We start from the raw sequence: 25,829 nt of genomic DNA, 5'->3' as shown, positions 1-25,829 counted from the left end.
AATGAAGACATTAAAAACAACTAGAATGTATCATGGGTAATATTGTGTATTTCATATTGCATCAGAAGACTCAAAATATCTAGTTGACCTTTCATAAGTGTTTCTAACAGTGGCCACTCGATTAGGATGATGTCAGTCAGGACAATTAAGGTTTTCCCCCTGTGACTAGAAAGCCATTTGGGTAGTGTTGCTGTAGGAATGCCCAATTCCCCATCAATCATTTACTCAATGGTTTTAGTGTGAGTTACCTGAGTCAATGTTATTAGGATTTGAAAACAATGCTTCCCTAATTATGTCATTCCTTCTACACTTATTATCTGGCTTCTTCTGAAAAATGTATCATCAGAATAGGTGAAGATATGTTGCAGAAATAACTCTTGAATCCCAGTAACTAAAAAAAAAAACCCACAAAAGTTTGTTTCTTGGTCAAGCTACATGTCAAATATGGGTTGACAGTGGGACCACTGCTCTCACAATCACTTAGGGACTCAGGTTGATGAAGGCTTAAATTCAGCACCTGCTCCTACAATTGTCATGCAGAAGAAGAGAATGGTAGAGGGTCTCACATCAGCAACTTAATGTTCCAGCCCAGAAGTGATGCACGCCTCTTCTACCCATGACCCACTGACATGACACTACCTCACTTCAAGGGGAAATACAACCTTCCATATGCCTTGAAAGGAAGAGGAACTCTTTCCGGTGCTATTGCTGGTTATTGAGTGGTTACAGATTGCCTGACACCTCACATACATTGTCTCTGACTGTGTGAACATTCCAAGAGGTAGGCAGTAATACCCCCATACCATAGATAAAGAAAATGAGGTTAAACAATTTCCACAAGGTCACATAGAAGGTAGCTAACTCAGAATTCAGGTCTCTCTGACTCTACAGCACATGGAGGAATATTTTGGTGGGATAAAAGTATCTTTTCTTTTTCTTCTTTGTCTTTTCCTTGGGGATAAGTTTTGGAGTTTGGGGTCTCCTTCAGCTCTGAATAACTAACTGGAGCTAGAGTGAGGCCAAGGGGAATGATGATGATGGTGATGGTGATGATGATGGTGGCTAACATAAATTAAGACCTTACTAGGTACTGTTCTAGGCACATTGCATCAATTATCTCATTCCTCAAAGTAACTCTATGAGGTGAATACTTTTATTATCCTCATTTTAAAATAAGACAAAATAACTCGCCAAAAGTCACACAGCTAGTAAGTTGCAGAAACAAGATTTGACACAAGAAGTCTGACTGCCCTTCCTCTTAATCATTGCAAACCTGACCAATCAGAGAGGTGAAGAAATTGTAATAGACATTTACAAGTGCCTACCCAACTCATGCATCTTATTTGAAAATACATACATCGAACCTATAGCTTCTACTGAAGGACTGGGTCTAAGTAGGTGTTTTGTACCACATGACTTTCTTCTTGACTCTGATGATTGACCCAAGGGTGGACACCTGCCTCAAGAGAGAGGGACCCCCTCCATGGCCTGGGAATAATCAAAGAGGTATCCTCTCTTGGACACTGGAAGTTGGGGTGTGGGTCAGACAGATGGTGGGGTCTTTGAGCCATGTATAAACAAATGAAAGCCAGACAAATTTCTGAGGAAAGATCTTTCCAAGTAGAACAGCAAGTGCAAAGGCCCTGGGACAGAAACATGTTTGGCATGTTGAAGAAGTAGCAAGAAGACCTCTGTGCTTGGAGTGAAATGGGTGAAGAAGAAAGTGGAAGGAAGAAAGGACAAAGGAGTCAGGAGTAAATCAGGTATAGCCTGTAGGCATAATAGTGACCTTAGATTTTATTAGAAGTATGGTGAGAAGCCATTAGAGGGTTTTGGTCAAGGAGAGGTAGTCTGAAGCATATTTGAGAAGCATCATATGGTTGCTGGGTGGAGAACAGATGATAGGGGCATGAAAATGGAAGCAGGGGGAGCAGTTAGGAAGCTCTTGTGTAGGTCCAGGTGAGAGACATAGGCGTTTTGGATCACATTATTGTGGAGGTGATGGGAAGTGATCTAATTCAAGATAGAGCCAATGGGATTTATTCTTGGAGTGGATGTTGGACATGAGAAGAGTTATGGATGATTCCAAAGGTTTGTTGCCAACAAATTTTGGCTCCCTGTGCACCAATGCCGAATAGAAATACGGAGACAGAGATTTGAAGGATAAGAAATAGAGAGGCTTTTTATTTTCTTTGCCAGGCAAAGGGAAGGCACAGCAGGCTAGTACCTCAAGAACTGTGCCCTCCTTCCCTGGGAATCGAAGAAGATTTTATACACAGGGCTTGCTGTCCCGGGTATATTATAAGGATCAAAGTAGTGAAGGTCTTGCATTCTTTTTTCCCTTGCATTACTTCAAAACAGTCATAGCTGGTGTTAGGCAGCCCGGTAATTGGGGTCTGGCAGCCTGGTAATGAGTCAGTTTGTCTCTGGTTTATGGGCCGGCAACCTTCTTTCTGAAACGCAAAAGCTACAGGGCAGGGATTTGTTACAAGGGGGCATAGGGAATGTATGCCCGCCAGGATGTAATAAGGTTACACAGAGTCTCTCTGTCACCCCTGACTCTCACACAGAGTCAGGGGTGATAGGTGCAGAATGTAATTTACATAGTGTCAGGGAGTGAGGTTAGTTTTGTGAAGTACAAATCTAGTTACAGACACTACAGATTAGTGACAGTTAAAATAAAACTAGGAGTGATTAATTCTTTCAGGCCAGGTTATGTTTCTTCTCTAGCCTGTTCACTGTGCCCTTTATTTTCCTTGTTCTCAGAAGAGGGGAAAAAAAACCCTTGACTTCTATTTTTATTGCAACAAATTTTGGCCTGAGCACCTGGGTGAAAGGTAGTCTGTTTACTGAGAAGAGTAGGGGGTGGAGAGGTGAGACCCTACATTCACTTTTGAACATGTTAAATTTGAGATACATATTGTTCTTCCAAATGGGTCATTGGATGTAGGACTGTGAAATTTAGAACTGGAGATATATACATCTTACTCCTTCAGTTCTGAGGTACACATTTTCCATGTATTAATATCTCTGAAATCAGGATGCATCCTGTTATCAATGGCTGTCAGACAAGTGGAAGTTGTGACTCAGTTATGACATCTTTTCTGACACCTTTTAGTAAGATTAAGAAAATAATGGCATCAACACATCTTAGATTTAATGAAAGATGTCAAACCAGGGAGGTATTAGCACATTGAAAGCCACAGGATTAGATAACACCACCCAGGGAGTAACTGTTGGTAAAGAAGAGAGCTGAGGGAATTCCCTGGTGGTCCAGTCGTTAGGACTCTGCGCTTCCACTGCAGGGTGCACGGGTTTGCTCCCTGGTTGGGAAACTAAAGATCTTGCATGCCCCATGGTGAGGCCAAAAAATAAAAAAATGTAAAATAAAAAAAATTAAAAAAAGAGCGTCGAGGAATAAGGTTGGGTCATTCCAATAAAGAAAGGTCAGGAAAATGAGGAGACTGATGAAGAATTTCCAGTCATGTAGGAAGAAACCTGGGAAAATGTGAAGAAAAGGTTTCAATAATGAAGATGGGAACAACTGTGAACTTACTACTGGGAGCTCACATATGGTGAGGACCGATGACTGACATGAGATTTGGCCAAGTGAACGTTTTGGTAACCTATCCTAGAGTGTTCTGGTGAAGTGGTGGGAACAAAGCCTGACTGGTGTGGTTCAAAGGAGAGTGGGATGGAGAAGTAAAGGTAGAAAGTAGAGACCACTTGAAAAAAAAATTTGCTGTGAAAAAAGAGAGAAATGAGGTAGCTTCTGAAGGGATATGTGGAGCTCAAAGGAGGGTCTTTAAAGCTAAGATCCTTGGCATATTTATAAGCTGAGAGACCAGATGCAGCAGAGAGAGAAAGATGGAGGGGAAGTGAGGCAAGGACTAATACTTGAGTGGAGTCATTGATAGGTGAGGGGGTGGATCCAGAGCCCTAGCAGGGGGATTGTCTACCTATTAGATATGGGAAGATTTATCCACAATAACAGAGGCAAGAAAGAAGCTACAGAAAGAAATTATGATGGTAATTTTCATGGTGAGAAGTTTTATCAGTTAGGGTGCTTCTGGCTGCAATAACATCTGGTTGTTAATTTTTTCTACCCTTAGTTAAGTCTTAGGGTGAATGGGCTCAAGACTGGGTGAGTGGTGCATGTACATCTTCCAGCATCTCCTTCTATCCCTCCACTCTGAGGCTCCACAGCTGGCTGGTTTTTCATTCTCAGGCCTGTTGTATCCTGAGTACCAGAGATCTCTGCAGCACCAGGGGAATGGAAAAAATATTGAGTATATACTCAAGTGTGTACCTCAGGAGTTCAGCCACATTGCCAGTGAGTGGAGTGGACTAACCCAGTGTTGAGGTTTGCCAGGCAAGTACAACAGAGGGAGAGAGGAACAACTGATTAGAGATCATGGGCAAGTGATCAAAGAGTCAGAGGCTCACAACTGTGATCTTCAAGGTGATTTGGTGAATGGAACTGGTCATGGTGGTTATTGGCTCAGGTGGAGCAGGAAGTAAGATGGTTAAAAGTGAGGCCCTGAGGAACTGAAAGTTAGGGAACTGGGTGGTGACTCGTGTTCTTCAGTGAACATGAGAAGTGATGAAAGGGAGTATGGATTATTGGAATCAGGAGCAGAGGGTGGTATCGTCAAATACAGTGTTTCTAAGAAGTTTGGCTTTTTGTCTTCTTTTGTTTTGTTTTCTTAAGTGAAGCAGGAGGAAAAATGGTTTAAAAGTGGCAGGGAATGATATTGCATGCCCTAAGATGTACAGATGTGGGAGAATAAAAAATGACTGTTTTCCACAGGGAACAACAAGTTTTTCATTAGATCAGTAACATGATGAGAATATTAAAAAATCAATTGAAGATGTTGCTGAAGATAGTCTGTAAGTTCCACAGGGTTTAGGGGTAGAGGTAGAGGGGTAGAGGTAGGGGTAGAGGTGGGGGAAATAGATGAGAAGTAGGAACCTAAATAAGATTAGGGATAAACAAAGCTTTAGATTTATTTGTTGTTGTTGTTTCCTGTGCTTTTGATGTCATATTTAAGAAATCATTGCTAAATCCAATGTCATGAAGCTGAAGATTTCCCCCCATGTGTTCTTCTAAGAGTTTTACACTTTTAGTTCTTACTTTTAGGTTTGATCAATTTTGAGTTAATTTTTATATATGGTGTAAGGTAAGGGTCCAACTTCATTCTTTTGTATGTGGATATCCAGTTTTCCCAGAACCATTTATTGAAAAGGCTGTCTTTTCACCATTGAATGATCTTGTCAGAAATCAATTGACCAGATATGTGAATGTTTATTCTGGATTCTGTATTCTATTCCATTGATCTATATGTTTATCCTTTTGGAAGTATCACACTGTTTTGTTTACTATAGTTTTGTAGTAAGTTTTTGTATCGGTAAGTGTGAGTCCTACAAACTTGTTCTTTTGCAAGACTGTTTTGGCTTGCATGGAGGTTTTCATAAGTGTCCATTATCAGGTTGAGGAGTTCTCCTCCCTTTCTAGTTTGCTGAAAGTGTTTATAATGAGATGTTGGATCTTCTCCAAAGCATTTTTTGGTATCTAGTGAGATGCTTTGAATGTTAAATCAATCTTGAATTCTTGGGATAAACTCCACTTGGTTATGATGTATTATTCTTTCTATATGGTGATGGAATCTATTTGCAAAAAGTTGGCTAAAATTTTTTGCATCTATGTTTGTAGGGGATATTGGTCTTAAGTTTCCTTGTAATGTCTTTTTCTGGTTTTGTTAACAGGGTATGCTGGGCTTATAGAATGAAAATGTTCACTCCTCTTCAATTTTCTGGAAGAGTTTGTATAGAATTTGTGTTACTTCTTTATTAAATATTTGGTATAACCAGAATCCACCAATGAAACAATCTGGGCCTGGAGATTTCTTTTTTAGAAGGATTTTAACTGTGAATTTAATTTCTTTAACCCTGTTTAGGTTATCTATTTCTTTTTGAGTGAGTTTGGTAGTGTACGACTTTCATGGAATTAGCCCATTTCATATAAATTGCCAAATCTGTATGTATAGAGTTGTTTCTAGGACAGGTACCCCCTGCTTTTCAAAAGCTCGCTTTATGCCATGTTGCTTCTGTGAAAAGACCTGCATTACTACCTGTTTTTGCTAACCAAAAGAAATCCCAAAGAGAATTTTCCCTTTTATGGAAAAAGGCAAAAAATGAAAACAGCATTCAGCATTTGTTTTGTTGTGAGCTGTTATAGAGGTACCTGCACCCCAAGCAGCAAGTGGCACCACCAAGCTCCTTCCCTGGGAACTACACTTAGCAACTCATCATCAAGCCACCATAGCTTCGAATTGTATCTGTGAGTATCTGAGCTTTATCGCAATTTACTTCGTGCATCCCTTGGCAAGATGTGTCCTTTCTTTGCTTTACAACATTTCCATTCCGAAAGGTTGCATAGGAATTCTCTTTTGGATAGTTGGGGAAACCTGTATTCCCTTACTGTCCTTTTGAGGTCTTTAGTGATAAATTTTCTTGCATTCCAGATATTGGTAGCTTGTGTGTTTTCCCTCTTTTTGGAGGTCTCATCATAGCCTATAATCTTTTCAAATGACTGGTTTTATTTTAGTTTAATTGATTTTTCTCTATAGTTTTTCTGTTTTCAATTTCATTTATTTCTTCTCCTCTATTATTTCCTCCCTCTTCTTGTTTTGGGTGTGTGCTGCTTTTCTTTTCCTAGTTTCTTAAAATGGAAGCTTAGCGCAGGGAACTCTACTCAGTCCTCTAATGGTCTATATGGGAAAAGAATCTAAAAAAAGAGTGGATATCTGTGTATGTATAACTGATTCACTTTGTTGTACACCTGAAACTAACACAACATTGTATTGATCAATAAATCAACTATACTCCAAAATAATTAAAAAAAATAAAGTCTAGAAATCAGGAAAATAAAGAATGGGAAAATAAAAAAACGTAAGCTTAGATTGTTGATTTGGGGTCTTTATCACTTTTAAGATAAGCAGTTAGTGTTATAAATTTCACTTTCATCAGTATTTTAGTTGAGTCCCACAAATTTTGATGCTGCATTTTAATTTTGTTCAATTCAAAATAGTTCTTTTCCTTTGAGATTTCTTCTTTGACCCATGGACTATCTAAAAATGTATTGTTTAACTTCCAAGTGTTTGGAGATTGTCCTGTATCTCTTAATGATTTGTAGTTAATTCTATTATGATCAGAGAACATACTTTGTATGACTTTGTTTTAAATTTCTTAAGCATTGTTTTCTGGCTACTGGTTCAGTGGAACTAAAAGCTCTCATTTCCTTCTCTGATCCCCCTGCTACCAGCTGCTCCATGTATTCTGCGCAAGGTTTTGGTTGCATTCAGTGGGACAGGCAGCAAGAGGCTCTTGCAGACCCCATCCCGCCTCACCTTCAGCCCTAGCGCCGACCAAGCCGAGCCATCCTGCATCACCACCGGCTGGCTTTCTGGGAGCGCTGGGAGAAGTCCGGTTCAGGAGCGTGTGCGTGCGTGCGTGCGGCGGAAATCCCGCCTCTCGGCGTCTTCGGTTGGCCTTGACCGCAAGGGGGTGAGCTCAAGGAGGAAGAGGAGCCGGATTGAAGGAAACTTGGAGAGTCGGCAGAAGGGGCGGGGATGTTCCTCTTCCCCATTGGCTGGGCCTGCGGAGACGCCTCGATGCGATTGGCTGGGCAGCGTGGGCCGTAGTCCCGCGTCGGCCCGCCCCGCCGGCCTCTGGAGGCGCCGGGATTGCAGGCCCCGGGATTGGGAGCGCCGGCGGAGCCCGTGGCTTTTGGGGCTGTGTCCGCACGCGCTGGAGCCAGGCAGCCGGGCCTCTGCCGTCCGGTCTTCGTTCTAGGGGGGTGGCGAGGGCGGCCGGCCGCTGGGGCGGTGCAGGCCGGGGCCGGGCCAAACCGGGGCACGGCGGGCGTTGGCGCAGCCGCCGGACCGGGGCCTGCACGGACCGCCCGCGGCGCGCGTCTCGGGCTGTCTTTTCATTTCCAAGTGATTATTGTTTTGGATTTTTCTGCAGACGTGAATTTTGGTTAATTTATTTCACGCACCAGTTCTGGCCTGAGGTAAAGCGGAGGATGCGTTCTGGTGTCATTTGTCGTTGAGATGTGGGCTTTTTGCAGTCTGTGTGTTTACCTTTTGGATTTAAGTGAAGGGGTGACATTGTGATTTGGTCTTGTAACCGTCCATTCTCAAGGTCTCGCCGACGTGGTACAGACCCGGGCGAATCCCGTGTGTGACTCTTACCTGGACTGGAAGTAGGCTTTTTCCTTTCTCGCCCCATCTTTCTCTTTCCCTCTCTCCTCCTCTCACTCCCCTCCTCCAGAGCTTCTCCTCTCCCGCCTTCCTGTTCCCTCTTTTTGCCGCATTAAATCTTGCGGTAGGGTCTTTGTAAAATTCTGAAAAGGTTTAGGTCTTCAGCGTTTCTGTTTTACTTGCAGGTTTGACGACTGGGAGGAAATCGGGGGAAAGATGCCTTCTGATTCTTTCTGTTTGGCTGCTCAGGCTCGACTTGACTCCAAATGGTTGAAAACAGATATACAGGTGGGGTTTTGACATTCCTTTTTCCTGGTGTTTTCCTTGCCTACATAGTTAAACTTCTGGTGAACCCTTTCTTTAGGATATGTAAGGGCATGCAGATCAGATCTTGCCATATTAGAGAAGCAGGTTTGTTTTCTATAACTTTAAATGTACCTTTTATTGTGTCAGTTTTTATTGCTCTATTTATAGTGTGTGTGGCTACATTTTAATTACAGTTATTTATAAGTGCAAGAAACGAGATATTATGCAAAAATTTTTTGTTATTATTTTTTAAAAGGTCTGTATCATTCTTAGCCATATCTTGGTGACTGTTTAGTGATACTTTTTGAGATGTTCAGTTAATTATGTGGGGGAGAAGTGACATACAGTCATTTATTATGTCCTGCAGAAACTCATTTTTATGGGATTCTGTGTTTGTGTTTCTGGAGAGACAAGGGTTCAGTTGAGCTGTTTGTTTTGTATTCTCATTGGTCTTATTAAGAGGAGTGCTTGGATTTTCATATCAAGAACATGTGGAAACAAAATGTTAGCCTTAGACTCTCTAATAATTTGTTTTAAGGTAATTGCATGCTTGTCCAGAAATTGTCAAATAAATAATGATGATGTTTCTGTAGTCTTTTCTTTATCCCAAGTTAGTTTTGTTTGCAAATGGAAAAACTGTTTGTAACTCCCTGTTGCCCTCAGAAAGAAATGGCTGAAATATTTTGTTGTGTATATGTGTTTTTTCCCTCTTCCCTGAGGTTAACCATTTTAAGTATTTCTCAAGTAATCTTAACCTTGTTTAAATACAGTCTTACCTACTGCATGACGCAAGTCATGTATTCTGTAAGCAGTTGATCTTAGATATTTGTAGTGAAGCGTTATTGCCCTTCTTACATTTTTTTTTTTTTAAGTGTGGAGTCCCAGTTGGTTTCAGAGCCAAGTGTTAAGAACTATGTTGTGGGTGATGGGATGGTTAACCCAAGAAGAATTGGGTTAAGAATTGGCAAAGTAGTGACTTTTTATTTTTTTAATTTAAACATTACCTTTTATTTAGCAATTGCTTTCTGTTTTCCTTTGACTTTTTTTTTTAAGCAGGGGTGGGGAAAGTGAGAGATGAATAATTTCTTATTTACAAAATCTTGAGATTCCGGCAAACTGATTTTAAGAATTGTTTTTATTTTTTTATTTAAAAAAATTTAAAAGAAAATTTATTTATTTTATTTATTTTGGCTGTGCTGGGTCTTAGTTGCCGCACTCGGGATCTTTAGTTGAGACATGTGGACTTCTTAGTTGCGGCATGCATGTGGGATCTAGTTCCCTGACCAGGGATTGAACCCTGGCCCCCTGCATTGGGAGCGCAGAGTCTTACCCACGGGACCACCAGGGAAGTCCCAAGAATTGTTTTTGTATTAGTGTTTATATATTTTACAAAACTTTTTGAAGTAAAGAACTTTACCTAATGAAGTTTTTTTTCCCTTAGTAATTATAATTGAATAATTGCTAAATATGAGTTTTAGCATCTTGATCTAAAACCGGTTTAATGCTGAGTTGAGTGCCTACAATGAGTCAGGCAGATACACATAAATAGAAACACCACTCATGCCTTAGAGTGATTACCATTTTACCTTTGGTTTATTTAGTGTAATATACAGTGCTTGGCCCTTCTTTAGACATTTGAGTACTATTCAGAAGTCTTCTGAACTCCTAGGAATAAGTGAAGAGACCTAGGTCCTAGGAATAAGTGAAGAGACCTAGGTTTTGGATAGAGGAAAAATGTAGTATGGGTGTTGAAGCTGTGAGATAAATGAAAATAGTGTGAAAAAAGTGATTGGTGACCTTGGTTTTATACAATTTCTCCAGCATTGCTTATTAAATGTGAGGAATGAATGTTGTTTTACCCTAAGGAATAACTTAGACATGGTTTACTCTTTGGAATCTTTCCTGAAAACATATATTGTGGATGCCAGCCTTATGCTGATGGGTTTTACACTTACCTTGTTGGGGATGTCTCTCCCACCTGGAGTGGGAAGGGTCCCCTTCCTTAAGTAGGCTTCTGTATTGGGAGCAGGATTGACACCTGGGTAATGAATAATATGTGGGGTAGAAGCATGTTTCTTAGCTGTAAGAGTTAGCTAATCTATTTTTCTATGGCTGTTTTTATTTGAAATGCCTGTGAAGTTTTCAGTGACTTTAGAAAGGAAAAATTTTTGGAGACTGTGAAAAGTTTTAATATGTCTATTATAGAGAATATAGACACTAATCCTAGACTTTCTTGATCAGAGACATTTAGATCCCTCAGGCCTGGGACTTTGTAACCAGCCGCCTCTAATGGAGTACCCATTGTATGGCAGACATATATCTGGTTTTTACATATATAATGCCTTTTACTTCTTCAGTACTCTTTTCTGGTTGTTGTGTGGAGTTCCTTGAATCGCCATCTTCCTTCACAACTCTCTTGAGGAGGCAACAAATACAGAGCTAAGAAGTGTTAGCTACATAATCACTACCATTACCATGTTTATATTTACAGTAAAAGTCCTTCTGTCTAATGTGATTGGTAGTTTTTTTGGTGAACCAAAAAGTCAGTTAAGCAAAAGAACTATAAAAATAGTACCTAATACCTTAAAAACTTTTTATTCTTGAAATATATATGCATATTTATTTCCTAGTCTTGTTTTTTTTTTTTTCTTCTTTTTGGCTGTGCCATATGGCATGTGGGATCTTAGTTCCCTGACCAAGGATCGAACCCGTGCCCCCCACAGTGGAAGAGCAGAGTCTTAACCACTGGACCACCGGGGAAGTCCCTTGCTAGTCTTGATGTAAGGTTAAGGGTGTATCTTTGAGCTGGGGTCCACGAACGGCTGGTGTTATCCTGTTCGTTCTTGAATAAGCTGTACACAGATCAATCTCCTATTTTTGGGTTTCTATTTTTGGGTTCTTTGAAGTGGAACATGAAATTAGGTATGTATGAAGCAATTTTTAAAACTTTTTATTTTGAAATAATAATAGACCCACAGGAAGTTGCAAAGAAAGTAGAGAGGTCACGGTATACTCTTCTTCCAGACTCCCCCAGTGGTACAATCTTAGGTAACTATAGTATAATATTAAAACCAGCAAATTGACATTGGTACAATGTGAGCATAGTTCTATGCCATTTTATCATATGTGATTATTCATGTAACCACCACCACAATTAAGATCCAGAAGTGTTCCATCACCACAGAGATCTCCCTCCTGCTGTCCCTCTATAGTCACACTCAACTTTCTCTACCATCTTTGACCCCTGGCAATCACTAATCTGTTCTCCATCTGTATAATTTTGTCATTTCGAGAATGTCGTATGGTGTGTGACCTTTTGAAACTGGCTTTGTTCACTCGGTATAATGCCTTTGAGGCCCATCAAAGTTGTTGACTATATCAATAATGCTCAGATTGAATTTTTCTTTTCTTCTAGTCATCAATTTAAAATGATTCAGCATGAAAGTTAGCTTTTAAACTTAAAGTTATTAAATGTATATATTGTCACTTTACGCTTAGAAATATCAGTAGATTAAAAAATGTAAACATGAACATCTTGGTAAATTCAAATCTCAGGTTTTCCAGTTGACAGATGATACATAGAAGTAAAAGGATGTTGTACACACAGGTAACTTAATTGATTTTCATAATGACTTCTTGTGATTTCTTTCGTGTCTGTGAATAGGTAGTATTGCTCAATTTTTTATTCATGATTTTGGTTGTTTGTATCTTTTCTGTACTTTGGACCTGTCTTGTCAGGGGTTTATATATTTTGTTAGTCTTTTTTTTAAAGAACTGACTTTTAGCTTTGGTTCTTGGAAAAGACTAATAATAGTTATAAAGGAAAGAAAATGAGTTTATCATCAGACTTGACAACAAGGCCTTATGCAGAAGAAAGCTGAGTAACATATTCATGGCACCCGAGAAAAGAAAATGTGAGCCAAGGATTTTATGTTCTAGCAGAACTGACTTTTCAGGTAAAAAGGACACAAGTTTATCAATGAGCAGGAACTCAGAAAATATTGTTTCCAAGAGCCCTTCCTGAGGAATTGAGTAGAGAAAGATCTTTAGATGACTGAATGACTGTACATGGACATGAAGACTGGTGGTGGGCATTAAACCTATAGTTATGGGTAGAACCCAGAGTGAGTTTTAAAAGGGAGAGAGCATAGCTGTTAACAACAGCTGTATGCTTAGACATGTTGGATTATAGTAGAACTGTTCTGCAGTGTCTAATTTAGTAATCCTGTGCGTTGAAGTTTTCACTTTAGGTCTTGTATTTTCATCTTTAGAGATTCCATTCCATTCCTTTTTATATCTTCCATTTCACTTGTCATGATGTTCATATTTTCCTCTCTGTGAGTACATGGAACATATCTATAATAGAGCTTTTAACATTCTTGTCTGCTAATTCCATCATGTCTGTAATTTCTGCATTTATTTTGATTGACTGAATCTATCATTTCTGGTGATTTATTGCTCTGGTTATGGGACATGTTTGCATGCCTGGTAATTTTTTATTAAATGTTGGACATTATAAATAAGTATTATGTTATTCTGTGTTAGATTTTGTTTTATTCTTTTACAGAGCATTAGTTTTGTCTGGCATGCATGTAAGTTACTTGGGATCAATTTGGCCTTTCAAAGATTGATCCTAAGGTTTGTTTGGGCTGATCTAACACAACCTTTAATCTTGGGCTAATTTATCTGCCTTATTAAGGCAATGTCCTTCTCAGGACTCTAATGCTTGGTGTGTTGGGAGGTCTTTCTATTCTGGTTGGTGGAAACACAAGATTTCCCAGACTGTGAATCATGGGGGTTCTGCCTACTCCTTTTTAGTGCTTCTTTCCCCAGCCTTGGGAGTGTTCTCAACTCATACCCAGATCAGTTCTCAGCCAGAATCTCAAGGGGTCCCCTCTTCCCATCTCCAGAGATCAGCCTCTCTGCAGCCAACTTCCTCTCCTGTGTTCTTGTCATTTTGACCTACTTATAACTGGTCTGTCTCCTTCATTCAGCAAGACCTCTGGGCTCTATTTGGGTTCCCCTTTCCTGTGTTGCAGCCTGGAAGCTGCTTCTAGGCATTAAGTTTGGGAAGTTGTAGCCCTTACTTCATTTGTTGCCCTTCTCAGGGATCACAGTTCTGGGCTGTCTGTTGTCCAGTGTTGGAAAACAGCTGTTTGATATATTCTGTCTGGTTTTCTACCAGACAGGTAATTCCTAAAGAAGTTAATTCTTCACAGGTGGAAGCACAGGCCTTCCCAATCTGCTTTTAATCTCATTTATTGACTTCTTAATTTTAGATATTGTTTGTTTTGGTTTTAGAATTTCCACATTTTTGTTTGAATGCATTTTATTGAGGTATAATTATATTTAGTAAAATGCATCTATTTTAAATGTTTAGTTTGAAGTGTTTTGGCTGTTTGCTTAACTGCCACATTAGGTACTTTTCTATAGTTTCTAGTTCTCTGCTGAAATTGTTCATGTGATCTTTTAATTGCTTGAACACGTTAAACCTTGTGCAGCCTCTTTAGATTCCTCGACTGCATCTCCCTTTCCCTCTGGGTTGATACCCCAGCGTGCCTGTGGGCCGCCCTTCTACTCTTCGTCTTAGATATAACGTCACACAGCAGGGTGTAGGTTAGGGCTTCCCAGCTGCCTGCCATGGAGTTGCAGGTGACATCGTCTGGAAGGTGGGGGAGAGCAGGAGCTCACTTTCCACAGGGCGAACATTCACCGCTTGGTAAGGAGAGATACGGGAACTGGGTATTTTAATTCTCACCCCCCACCCCCTTTTTTTCCCTCCTTGGACGGGTCTGTGGTTTCTTCTCGGAGACCTTGGCGAAGAGCCCCACATGCCTGGAGAGTATGCCTGCCGCACACCGTGGAGTGGGGACCGGTGCAGTAAAACGGGAGTCTGCAGACTTTTCCTGTAAAGGGCCAGATCGTAAATATTTCTGTGGGCCATGTGTCCTCTGTAACAGCTGCTCACCTCTGCTGTTGTCATGCGAAAGCAGCTACGGCCAGTACATAAAACAAGTACATGTTGGTAGGCTCCAGAAACTTTATGGATACTGAAGTTTGAATGTCATAATTTTCATGTGTCATGAAATATTTTCCTTCTCTTGGTTATTTTTCGATCATTGAAAAATGTAAAAGCCACTCTTAGCTTGAGGGCCATCTAAAATCAGGTCGTGGGCCACGTTTGACCCCTGGTGGGCCTTAATTTGCTGACCCCTGTAGTAACTTGCTGCATCATTTGCTTCCTATGCTTCCTTGTCTTGCCTCCCCCTCTGCCCTTCCCCTCACTGCCCTGGGCTGGCATCTGCCAGGGAAAGTGTCAGCACTTTAATCTGTTACTTGGGCTTTCCTTTTTAGGGCAAAGTCTGTATCTGTATGTCTCTTTTCTGGATACACTCTTGATTTGCTTATGCTGTCTTCCATTTTCTTCATTTTTCAGTCATGTGGCCTTATCTTACCCATTTTTATTTTTGTTTGAGTTCTAGGTATTGTACATGAAAAATCGTTGTGATCACTTGGGGACACTGGGTAACGCTTTCCTCTTCCAGAGAGGATCTGTGAAACTAGTAGCACTAGTAACCTCAGGTTACTTCAGAGCAGCAGGGAACTGTGATGGTTCAAAACGGGGCTCCTACCGGCCTGCTTGTACCTAACCCATTCTTCTGTGTGTGTGTGTGTGTCCCTTCGGAGTTCTGCTCAAAGCGTGGCATGTTTCCCTCTTCCTCACAGGCCTCTTTCCTGTGAGGACCATGGCTCTAGCCTCTCAGCAGCTCCACTGAGCTGTGCTTGGTCTCAGCCCTGCTCGCAGAATTGGCAGGTGCCTCTAGGGAAGCAGCCTTCGGCTCCCTGGGCTGTCCTCCTCTCCTTGCTGCCTGGATGTCTTCAAACAGATGTACTTTATGTTTCTTTCTGACCTTTCCAGTTCTAGAAACCTGTTCTTAAAATTTTTTGGAATTGGTATATTGTCCTGTGTTCAGTAGGTGTTCAGAAAGTATTTTTCTGCAAGGCTAAGAAAAAAAACCAGATATCTTTACTTTAGTCATCTGCAAATATTTGAACAGATCACATTTCAGGCATATTTTAAAAATAGAAGAAATAGGGGCTTCCCTGGTGGCGCAGTGGTTAAGAGTCCACCTGCCGATGCAGGGGACACGGGTTCGTCCGGTCCGGGAAGATCCCACATGCCATGGAGTGGCTGGGCCTGTGAGCCATGGCCGCTGAGCCTGCGCGTCCGGAGCCTGTGCTCCGCAGTGGGAGAGGCCACAACAGTGAGAGGCCCGTGTACCACAAAAAAAAAAAAAAAAAAAAAAATAGAAGAAATAAACATTTTCTAACTATAAGTTAATCAAAATGCCATTTATTTCATTTGGCATATTCTATTTCGGATTATATTGTGTAATTATACAGTTCTGAAGTAGTGATTTTAATAGATACCTTCAGGGTCCGCTTGCCCAATTCTATTTGGTTTTCAAGTATTGGTAGCACCTGTGATGGCTCCCCCAGGCCTCCTTACTGCATGTGTTGGTGCATGTGGTGTTGGTGAGAAGAGAACAAGCTTGAGAGTTAGGCCTCTTCCCAAAAACTCTGACAGCCTCGGTGTTGTGTGATCTTGGTCAGGTAATTGAACTCCTAAGTTTTAGTTACTGACCCTCAAAACTGGGCCTATTACTACCCGCCTTGCTGGCTTCTTTTCAGGATGAAAATGCCTTTACCTGCTATGTCATTTTAGAGGTGTGAGGTAAGAATGTAAGAGCACATTGGAAAAGGGTCCTAAGACTGAATAATGCTAATCAGAGGCATCTGGATTCTACGTGAAAAAAGTTAAAATTTAAGATCTGTGTTGTCACCCATTGGGAACGTTTATGTAAATTACCTACTAATAAAGACAAACTATTTATAGACTGTTGTACAAATACTCTTAAACTGCCAAATTGAAGTGACTTTCACTGCTTGTGCAGGTTATTCTTCCAGTGCCATGATTATTTCCCAGTTTTCCTGGCCTCTTTCTCCTTGGGATCCTGTGCTTCCCTCCCAGTGCCTTGGAATGCTCTCCCAGGGGCTTCATCTCTGCCTTCTGCAGTCTAGCTCTTTCAAGCCCTGCTCCATGGAAGCTTGCTCTGTTGCCTTAGCAGTGTTCCTCCTTCCTCGAATCCTTTCAGATGCCCGAACCATTGTAGTTTGGTGGTTACTCGAGTTCACGTCCGCAGTTCCTAAGAGGCTTCTACAGCGAGTATCCCTCCAGACATCCAGTGTCTACCTTCCACACAGCTGCCCTACTCTCATCCTTCCCAGCATGACCCGAGTGATGAAAGAATGGGCGGTAGTGATAGTTCTTGTTTCCATGTAAACTGGGCTTCTTCCTTGGCTTATTCTTTAATAAATGTTTCGTCCCCAGCCACCCAGGGGTAATCCTAGTGGGCAGTCGGGGCTGGTCCACCCTCCCTCCTTCGGCGTTAGCATCTTCTGCAGGTCTATTGCCCATGCTGTTGACTCCCAGATTTGAACCTCTAGCCCTGAACACTCTGCTAAGATCTGGATTTGTATTTGCAGTATGTGTGTAATGTGTCTGTGTGTGTGTATGTGTGTACATGTATGCACGTGCATGGGGAGAGTATCTCCATGTTTATGTTCAGTAGTTGGTGCAAATCTCAGTGGTTAAAACTGAGCTAATTCCCTGTCATCCTGAGTCTGTTCCCTACCTGGTTTTTCACGTTTCACATCTGCTCTGTCCCATTTGATCTGAAATGTCTTACATACTCTTCTCTTCCATGTCTTGGCTTAGGCTCTCATCCTGTTTGGGGGAGCTCTTAGCAGAGGCCTCCTAAGTTATTTCCTTTGTTTCTGGTTTCTTCCTCTGTCCTCTCCACTGCCCTGACACTGAGTTATGTCTGGAGGTGTGATCATTTATTCCCTGGCCCCTAGAAGTGGCGTGTAACTGCTGGAGCACAGCACGTGTGGGGCTATATTTATTCTGGCCACTGTTTGCCTATGTGGCTTTGTGGGCGAGGACTGAGCCCAGCGGCAGCTCTTAGCTGCCCACCTCTTACGCAGACCAGCAGATGAGCCAGGCCTTTCCATTCCCGCGTTAAAACCTCAGGGGCCCTGAACGTTTGTGGCTCACTTTTTAGAAAGGATTTACTTCTCCCTCTGCCAGTTAATACTTTTGCCAGCAGTCGTGTTTTGGTCTCAAGTATGTTTATGGCAGTTATCTTGTTAGTGATGTGGACAGATAAAATATGAGTGCTGAGAGCAAGTTGTTGCTTCTGTGAAAACTAAGTTAGATGCGAAATTGGTTTTCTGTTGCTATGTAACAAGTCACTGACCAGAAATTCAGCAGCTGAAAACAACTCCATTTACTCTCTCCCCCTTTCTGTGTGGGTCAGGTGTCTGGCCATGGCTTAGCTGGGTCTTCTGCTTCGGGATTCACAGGCTGCAGTCAGGGTGCTAACCAGTCTGCTTTCTCATCTGGAATCTCATTGGGGTCCTTGTCGGCAGAATTCAGTTTGTTGGGTGTTGGGTGGGGCTGAGCTGTGGGCTCCTAGGATATGCCCCCTCCATTGGCAGCTCGTGGCAGTGGCTGGGAGAGTGTCTCTTCTGGATGGCCCCATCCTCTTAAGGGCTTTTACCTGACAGGGCCCTAGGGTAATCGTCCTTTTGGTTGACTAGAAATCAACCAATGTGAGACCTTAATTATATATGAGAAATTCCTTCACTTTTGCCACAGAAGGAAACAAAACCTAGTCACAGGTGGAAAGTCCCGTCCTATATTCACAGATCCTGCCCACACTCAGAGAGAGGATTACACAGGGTGTGTGTGCCCCCGGGGGGCAAGGATCTTGAGGGCATCTTAGATTTGCCTACTGCACATCGTTTGGATAAAAGTGAGATGCTAAAAAAATTACTTGTACGGGTTAGGTAAGAGAGAACTGTAAAGGATTGCGGGAAAAGCCTTGCAAGTCTAAAGGAATTGTGTACTAAGATCGCTCACAGAGTGCCCTTCAGTTCTTGCTCCCTTTAAAGAAACTGAGTCTGGAAATAGTGGATGCTTCATGAGAGTGGCGAATGTTGGATTGATGACAAGGGACAAGCTGGTGGACTTGTGAACAAAGAAAAGGCCCTGACCTTCCATTAAAAGATGGGCAAACAGATGTGTCTGTTTTAGTGTAAAGTGTCTTGTCTGTCTGAGAAGAGGGTTTCTGTTGTACCTGCCGTTTTCAGAATGGATGCCTTCTTTGGGTGTTTACCATGCCCACGCCCTTCAGTGACTGCTGTCTCTGGGAAACCTTTTCTGACTTCCAAATACTGACAACCAAGAGCATTTTTGTGGGCGTTTTTGTTTTGTCTTTGAATATCACTATGGACTCGTGTTTTTGTTTTTTTTTTTTTTTGCGGGTTCGCGGGCCTCTCCCTGCTGTGGCCTCTCCCGTTGCGGAGCACAGGGTCCAGACGCGCAGGCTCAGCGGCCATGGCTCGAGGGCCCAGCAGCTCCGCGGCATGTGGGATCTTCCCGGACTGGGGCACAAACCCGTGTCCCCTGCATCGTCAGGAGGACTCTCAACCACTGCGCCACCAGGGAAGCCCCGTTATGTATTTTGATGTTCAAAAGTATTCTAAATTTGGCCAGTGAGGGAGTCCTCATCAGGCTTTGAGCAGCTTTTTTGGTGCAAACTTAAGATATTCCAGGCTCACCTTTCTTTCCTGGTCCTTGACTCAGCCTTTTTTTCCCTAGAGCCCAGGTTTCATTTAGTAGGAAGTGGTTCTTGGAAACCAGTATCTGGGTGCTGGGTGTACTCACTGCTCTCAGAGTGCCATTGATTTTAGGTCTTTTCCAGAGACAGTGCAAGCAGATATATTCAAATATAAATTCATGCTGAGATTTCCAATTCAAATTGTTCTTAAAAACTTCCTTGATTTTATCTTTTATACTTAAATCTAGTAACATTAACATACTTTATCATAAACATACATTTTATTATATTAACATTGCTTTATCCTATAATATATACATGAAATAGTTGAAAAATTTTAATGTCAATATTATAGTTGTGAATAAGACCAATTAGTAAAGTTTAAGGGTTTTTTTTCCCCTTGAAGTATATCCAGCTAAAGATGTATAGTTGAAAAGGGTCTTGACATACAGTTGACCCTGAACAATGCAGGTTTGAACTACGTGGGTTCACTTGTACTTGGATATTTTTCAGTAGTAAATACTGAAGTACTACACGGTCTATGGTTGGTTGAGTCTGTGGATGTGGAGGAACCGTGCATATGGAGGGCTGACTATAAAAGTTATATTTGGATTAACCCCTGAGTTGTTCAAGGGTCAAGTGTACTTTTCTTTTTGATAAACAGGTTAATTTGCTTGTTACCAGTTATAGGCTTTGCTTTTTATGATTTAATTGTACTTTTTGAAAATGGAAATCATTTATATGTTTTAGAAGTAAATGTAAGGTATACTCAAAATCTTGCCTTCATTCACTTCTGCTGCTTTTTACCCACGTTCCCCTTCCCATCTCCCGATAAGTGATCATATAATTTGTGTCTGGTTTATCTTTCCAGAGCACCTGCCCACATGTGTCTTTTTTCTTGTATCTTAGGCAAAACGTAGCACAGTATATAAGCTATTATGCACAGTACCTTTTTCACTTAACTGTATTTCTTGGGAAAATTTTCATTAAATGTTGAACGAATGAGATTTTTTTTCATATTATTCTTTAAGAATTGCATTGTGAGTGTGATTACTCTGTAAGTTTATTTTATTTATCATTGCCAGCTTGCATTCACACGAGATGGGCTCTGTGGTCTGTGGAATGAAATGGTTAAAGATGGAGAAATTGTATATACTGGGGCAGAGTTAACACAGAATGGAGAACTTCCTTCTAGAAAAGGTAAGGGCCTTTAGTATTTTTCATTTTGTGAAGACCTTTATAAATTGCATTTTATAGAAATTTTGGAATGTGCTATAGGAACAGAAGTGTGCTTGAGTGTAACTGAAGTTTTGTTTTCACTTTGGAGATGTCTAAATGATAGTTAATCTTAGGAGCTTCCTGGATTTCATTGTTCTGTGTGAATTGAAGGCCTTTTCACGGCAAAACCACCTTGCTGTGGTGTCCTTCCTCTGATGTCTCATTTGTAGCTTATAGGAACTCCACTTAATGTTTCTTCGTTAAGTTTTGAAATATATATTGCTTTGGCTAACTATAAATTGTGGTTATTATAAGGTCGAGTGGAAATAATCAGTATTCCTGAAATTTTTCCTGTATGACTCTCGAGTGGGAGTGTATAAAACACTTTTTGGAATCCTTCGGCCTGTGGCCTGGACTTGGCTCCCCTTCTATTGTATCTTCTTGTCTATGCAGGGAAATATCAGTGAACACTCTTGTTAGGCCTGTAGTTATGAAAACGCAATGAAATTCTGTCACTCAGTTGTTCTTGACTTTGGCTGTGAATCAGAATCACTGTTTAGGCTTTAAAAAGAAATGAATGCGTGGACCCACCCCAAACCTGAAAAGCCTACAGGTCTACACAGTGAGCAGCCGCACGCCTATCCCCCAGGCCCTACTAGTCCCTTCTCTGTCCATTGGTGCGCCTTACCTGGTGCCCTTGGACACTTCATGCACGGTATTAACAGGGTCCAGTTCAGTGTAACTTTTTGTCTTTAAGGTAAAACTTATGCATAATAAAATACATGTTCTAAGTTTACTCTTCCATAAGTTTTGACAGATGTAGTTGGTGTAACTTAGACCCCTCAACGTTACTCTCACTTCGAAGGTTCTCTCGTGCCCCTTCCCGGCTCACCCCTGCCCTCTCTGCTCAGAGGCAACTACTGGTCTGATCTTTCTCTACCGTGGATTAGTTTTGCCTTTTCTAGACTTACATGTAAATAGAATCATGTAGTCCTCTGTGCTGTTTTGTGCATCTTTCACTCCGTAATGTTTTAGTAGTTCATTCTGTATATATATATTTTTTGAACATTTAAATTTTATTTATTTTTTTATACAGCATGTTCTTATTAGTTATCTATTTTATACACATCAGTGTATACATGTCAATCTCAATCTCCCAATTCATCACACCACCACCACGCCCCCGCCGCTTTCCCCCCTTGGTGTCCATACGTTTGTTCTCTACATCTGGGTCTCTATTTCTGCCCTGCAAACTGGTTCACCTGTACCATTTTTTTAGATTCCACACATATGTGTTAATATACGAAATTTGTTTTTCTTTCTGATTTACTTCACTCTGTATGACAGTCTCTAGATCCATCCACATCTCTACAAATGACCCAATTTCGTTCCTTTTTATGGCTGAGTAATATTCCATTGCATATATGTACCATATCTTCTTTATCCATTCGTCTGTCGATGGGCATTTAGGTTGCTTCCGTGATCTGGCTATTGTAAATAGTGCTGCAATGAACATTGGGGTGCATGTATCTTTTTGAATTATGGTTTTCCATTCTGTATATTTTTAAAGTTTTTGTGCCTCTTCGTCTCAGCTCTCCAGTATTTGTTAATGCATTGAAACTCATTCCCCAAAATGTTTTTTGTGAAACATTGGTTCTAAAAGTTACTCTGAGAAAAGCTAATTACATGGATAAATTCAAAGTGTATTTCTTATTCATTACATTTGATGAATATTTTTTGTTCTTTTAAAAATCATGTGGTTAGAAAGCAAAGTGTAATTGTTCCTTATGTAGGTCCCAACTGAATAGTTTGACATTCAGTAAAAGTTTATTTTTAATGTGGCATGATATTGCTTTTTATTATTAGAAAATACTTTTTTTCTCAGGCTTATACATGACAAATTTCATTTTTAAGACTGTGTACATTATATGTGGTTGTATTGTAGCTGATTGTGAGGAAAATACAGATTAGAGTAGAAGTTCCTCAAACACACAAGTTTTCTTTGTTCTGTTTTCCGCAGGGATCGGTCACTTTCTTCTGCACCCACCCATTCTAGGATGAGTTCTTACTGTTATCAAGCTGGATTTCTGCATGGTTAATTTCTGGGAAATCGTGGCTTCTAATAATTTGCGCTTCCATTGAGATAAACTTTGCTTTCTTTTGCAATCACATTTAGAACTTTCTGGTCCTACTGATGAGGAAAGAATGCTTCCTCCTACGTAGTAAGCTTTTGTGTTTCCTTTTGGGGGCCTACCCTGCAAAAGACAGGCTAGATTATAGTCATATACGTTTTTTTAAGTGAACATTTCTTTCAACCCTCTTTAGGGTTGTTTGTATTTATTATTTTGAGGAAGGTAGAGGAGGGAATAGGATATAAAGAAAGGAAAGTTAGGAGGCTACTAAAAGATATGCTAAGCTTTTTTAAAAATTTTTGTCTAGGGCTGGCCTTTATGTGAAGAACTTAAGTATCATGAGCTGTTTCATTTATTATAAACCTTCTCAGTCTATGCAGATAGTAGAAATACACTAGCCATTATTTTGCTTAGCCAGGCCTCTTGAAAAAGTTTCACTGCTGCTTCTATTACATTACAAATGTAATTTATTGACATCAGGACTAATTTTTGTAGTTTTATGGAGCTTATTTTTGGCTTTTTCTGACTTCATATTGTCCTTAAGTGCATTAACTGTTTGGGGTTTTTTTTTTTCCTTTGTCTAGTCAGTACTCTTTAGTTATGTATTCCATGAGATGAGTTTTTGATTTTTTTTTTAAGAATACAACTTTCCTGCTAGTTTTATAGTTTTTCTGTGGAGGGTGTAAAACATTGAATGTGGCCTTTCTCCCCAAATAATTCATGATTATTTGGGCAGAAAAGGCATCTGTATAAGCAAGGTGTGTAACAGGATGATGAAGACCCCATGATGTTACCCACAGCCAGGGCTGGAGGAGTTCCGAGGTGGAGTGTTCCCTGTGGTCTGTCAGGGGGCCCTGGCCTGGGCTCAAGGGCGGTGGCGTGTGGGGTCCCTGGGGAGAAGTGAGCACAGGCCTCCAGGTGGAGGACTGCAAAGAGCAGCAGGGTGCCGGGTAACGGGGAACAGTGGAGGTGGGGTGGGCCAGCCTGGAGGGAAGTGGACTCCTTGGAGCGCCAGCTGCGTCTGAATCCAGGAGGGGCGCCTGCTGCTGCTCTGGACACACTCCCGGGGGGCACGCTTACACACTACAGGTCAAAAGCCTAAGGGTTCTCAAACTCTGTAGTTCATCAGGATCTCCTGGAGGCTTGGTCAGACACCCATGCCTGGCCCACCCTTAGAGCTTTCCGTTACTTGGAGTTGGGATAGGGCCTGGGAATCTGCCTTTCTAATGTGTTTCCAAGTCCTGCTGATGATGCTTGCTTGTCAAAGAGTATGTTGTGTCTGTTTGTAGCTACAGTCTATTACATTGGGAGTTTCAGAGGCAGAAAGAGGAAAAGAGCTTCCTCATGTGCTCCTTAGAAAATAGAACATTAAAGAAAAGCAGGGCTTCCCTGGTGGCGCAGTGGTTGAGAGTCCGCCTGCTGATGCAGGGGACGTGGGTTCGTGCCCTGGTCCGGGAAGACCCCACGTGCTGCGGAGCGGCTGAGCCCGTGAGCCATGGCCGCTGAGCCTGCGCATCCGGAGCCTGTGCTCCGCAGCGGGAGAGGCTACAACAGTGAGAGGCCCGCGTACTGAAAAAAAAAAAAGCAAATGACCACAGTTAGATTTCCCTCATAAATATATTCTGTCCTTCATAGTTAATTCTTAGCGCTTTGAATCTTGAGTCCTTTATGGAAAACTTAACCCACTCCTGGGAGCCTGCCTGATGTCTGTTGGAAGCAGTGATATCAGCTTCTGCTGGAGTCTGTTCCCTACAGGGTTGGTGCTGTTGCTTTTGTTTGTTGAAGACCCAATTTCTGGCCTTTAGCTTTAGCTTTAGAAGGGAGCAGATGATAAAACTTGAGGCTCCAGTTGATTGATTAGACTTAGCAACGTTATCAAAATGGACAGGAGTAAAATCTTTTGCAGGGTGGGCTTCTTGGCTGTGGTGTGAGGATTTGGTCCTTGTCCATCCTGGAGTTAGAACACAGCAAAGGCAGCGAGGCATGGAAGCATGTCTAGAGCCTCCCACTCTCCTGGGAATTGCAGTGTGTTTGTTTAAATAACATCCTGCCTGTATGAAGTTAATCAAGGGAATGCTAATTTTCTCTTTTTGATTATGCTGGCTCTCCCATATTGTGGCTCTGAAGCACAGGGAAGCTCTAATGATAGCTGTGAGCTCATGAAGAAATACGGAGCATCCCTTCTCTGCTTATTTTTATGTCCAGCCTTCTTGCTGCATGTGGCTGTTAACATTATGAACTCCATGATGTGGGAGCCACTGTTTGTTATTCTGGTCATCTAGGAAGTGCCAGATACATCTGGTGTAAAAATACCTTGACAATTTTATAGTTCAGAGTTTAGAGTCTGATCCTGGGAAGGTGGCATCAAACAGCTTTCAGAGGAAGCTGACCTGGGCTCGAGAGAGGATGGCTGTGCCCTAGTCCCAGAGAGAAAGCCCAGCCTGGTAGTAAAGGGCTCACACTTTTATTTATTGCTCAACTTTGTCAATTCTGACACATTTTTGCAGGTTTTGTTTAACTTAGGCAGATAAAGTTCCCTTTTCCTCAAATCTTCTGCAATTTACTTATCTGCTCACTTATCTCTTACCGTCTTCTTTCATGTTTTGACATAATTGGACATTTTCCTTTAAGACAAAAATTACTGTCTTTCTTCCTTTTTTTTGGCTGCACTGTGCTGTGCGGCATGTGAGATCTTAGTTCCCCCACCAGGGATTGAACCCGCGCCCCCTGCAGTGGAAGCACAGAGCCCTAACCACTGGACTGCCGGGGAAGTCCCTATCTTTCTTCCATCTTTATTCCTTGATAGTAATGTTTATCATCTTGCTTATATATTTACATTTCTCTGCCACCATCCTTTCTGGTTTAATCTCAACCATCCATGTTAATTATGACTTTTATCTAAATTAAGTAGCCTTTAATTCGGATAGTCGTTCCACACCACTTCTGTAATTCTCCAGCACTAGCTGGATAGCTAATAATTCAGTCCAATTCTGACACTTAACTACTGGAGTTAGCTCAGGCCCCACAAATTAAGGGCTCGGTCCCACAAGACTACCTCCACTTCAGATGCCGGCCTGAAATGAGATTCCCAGACTACTCCCACTTCTGCCTGGCTGACTACAAATTCGGAGGTTACCATGACCCTCTCAGTTTCAGTAATTCACTAGAACAACTCACAGAATGCAGGAAAACACTTCGTTGGTTTATTTTAAAGAATACAGCTC

At 41.5% G+C, this 25,829-nt stretch overlaps 1 protein-coding gene across 1 annotated transcript in view; it reads left to right on the top strand.

Moving 5' to 3' along the window:
• The first annotated feature begins 7,909 nt into the window (after positions 1-7,909).
• HERC2 (HECT and RLD domain containing E3 ubiquitin protein ligase 2) overlaps positions 7,910-25,829 on the top strand; it is a 230,619-nt gene continuing 212,699 nt past the window's right edge. Inside the window, exons 1-3 of the mRNA XM_060153132.1 lie at positions 7,910-8,074; positions 8,450-8,552; positions 20,341-20,455. Coding sequence (XP_060009115.1) covers positions 8,481-8,552; positions 20,341-20,455 — 187 coding nt within the window. The 5' untranslated portion in view covers positions 7,910-8,074; positions 8,450-8,480. The remainder of the gene's footprint in view (positions 8,075-8,449; positions 8,553-20,340; positions 20,456-25,829) is intronic.

The sequence above is a fragment of the Lagenorhynchus albirostris genome, chromosome 6 (assembly GCF_949774975.1).
Source record: "Lagenorhynchus albirostris chromosome 6, mLagAlb1.1, whole genome shotgun sequence".
NCBI lineage: Eukaryota > Metazoa > Chordata > Mammalia > Artiodactyla > Delphinidae > Lagenorhynchus > Lagenorhynchus albirostris.
This window is presented reverse-complemented; position numbering and strand designations above follow the sequence as displayed.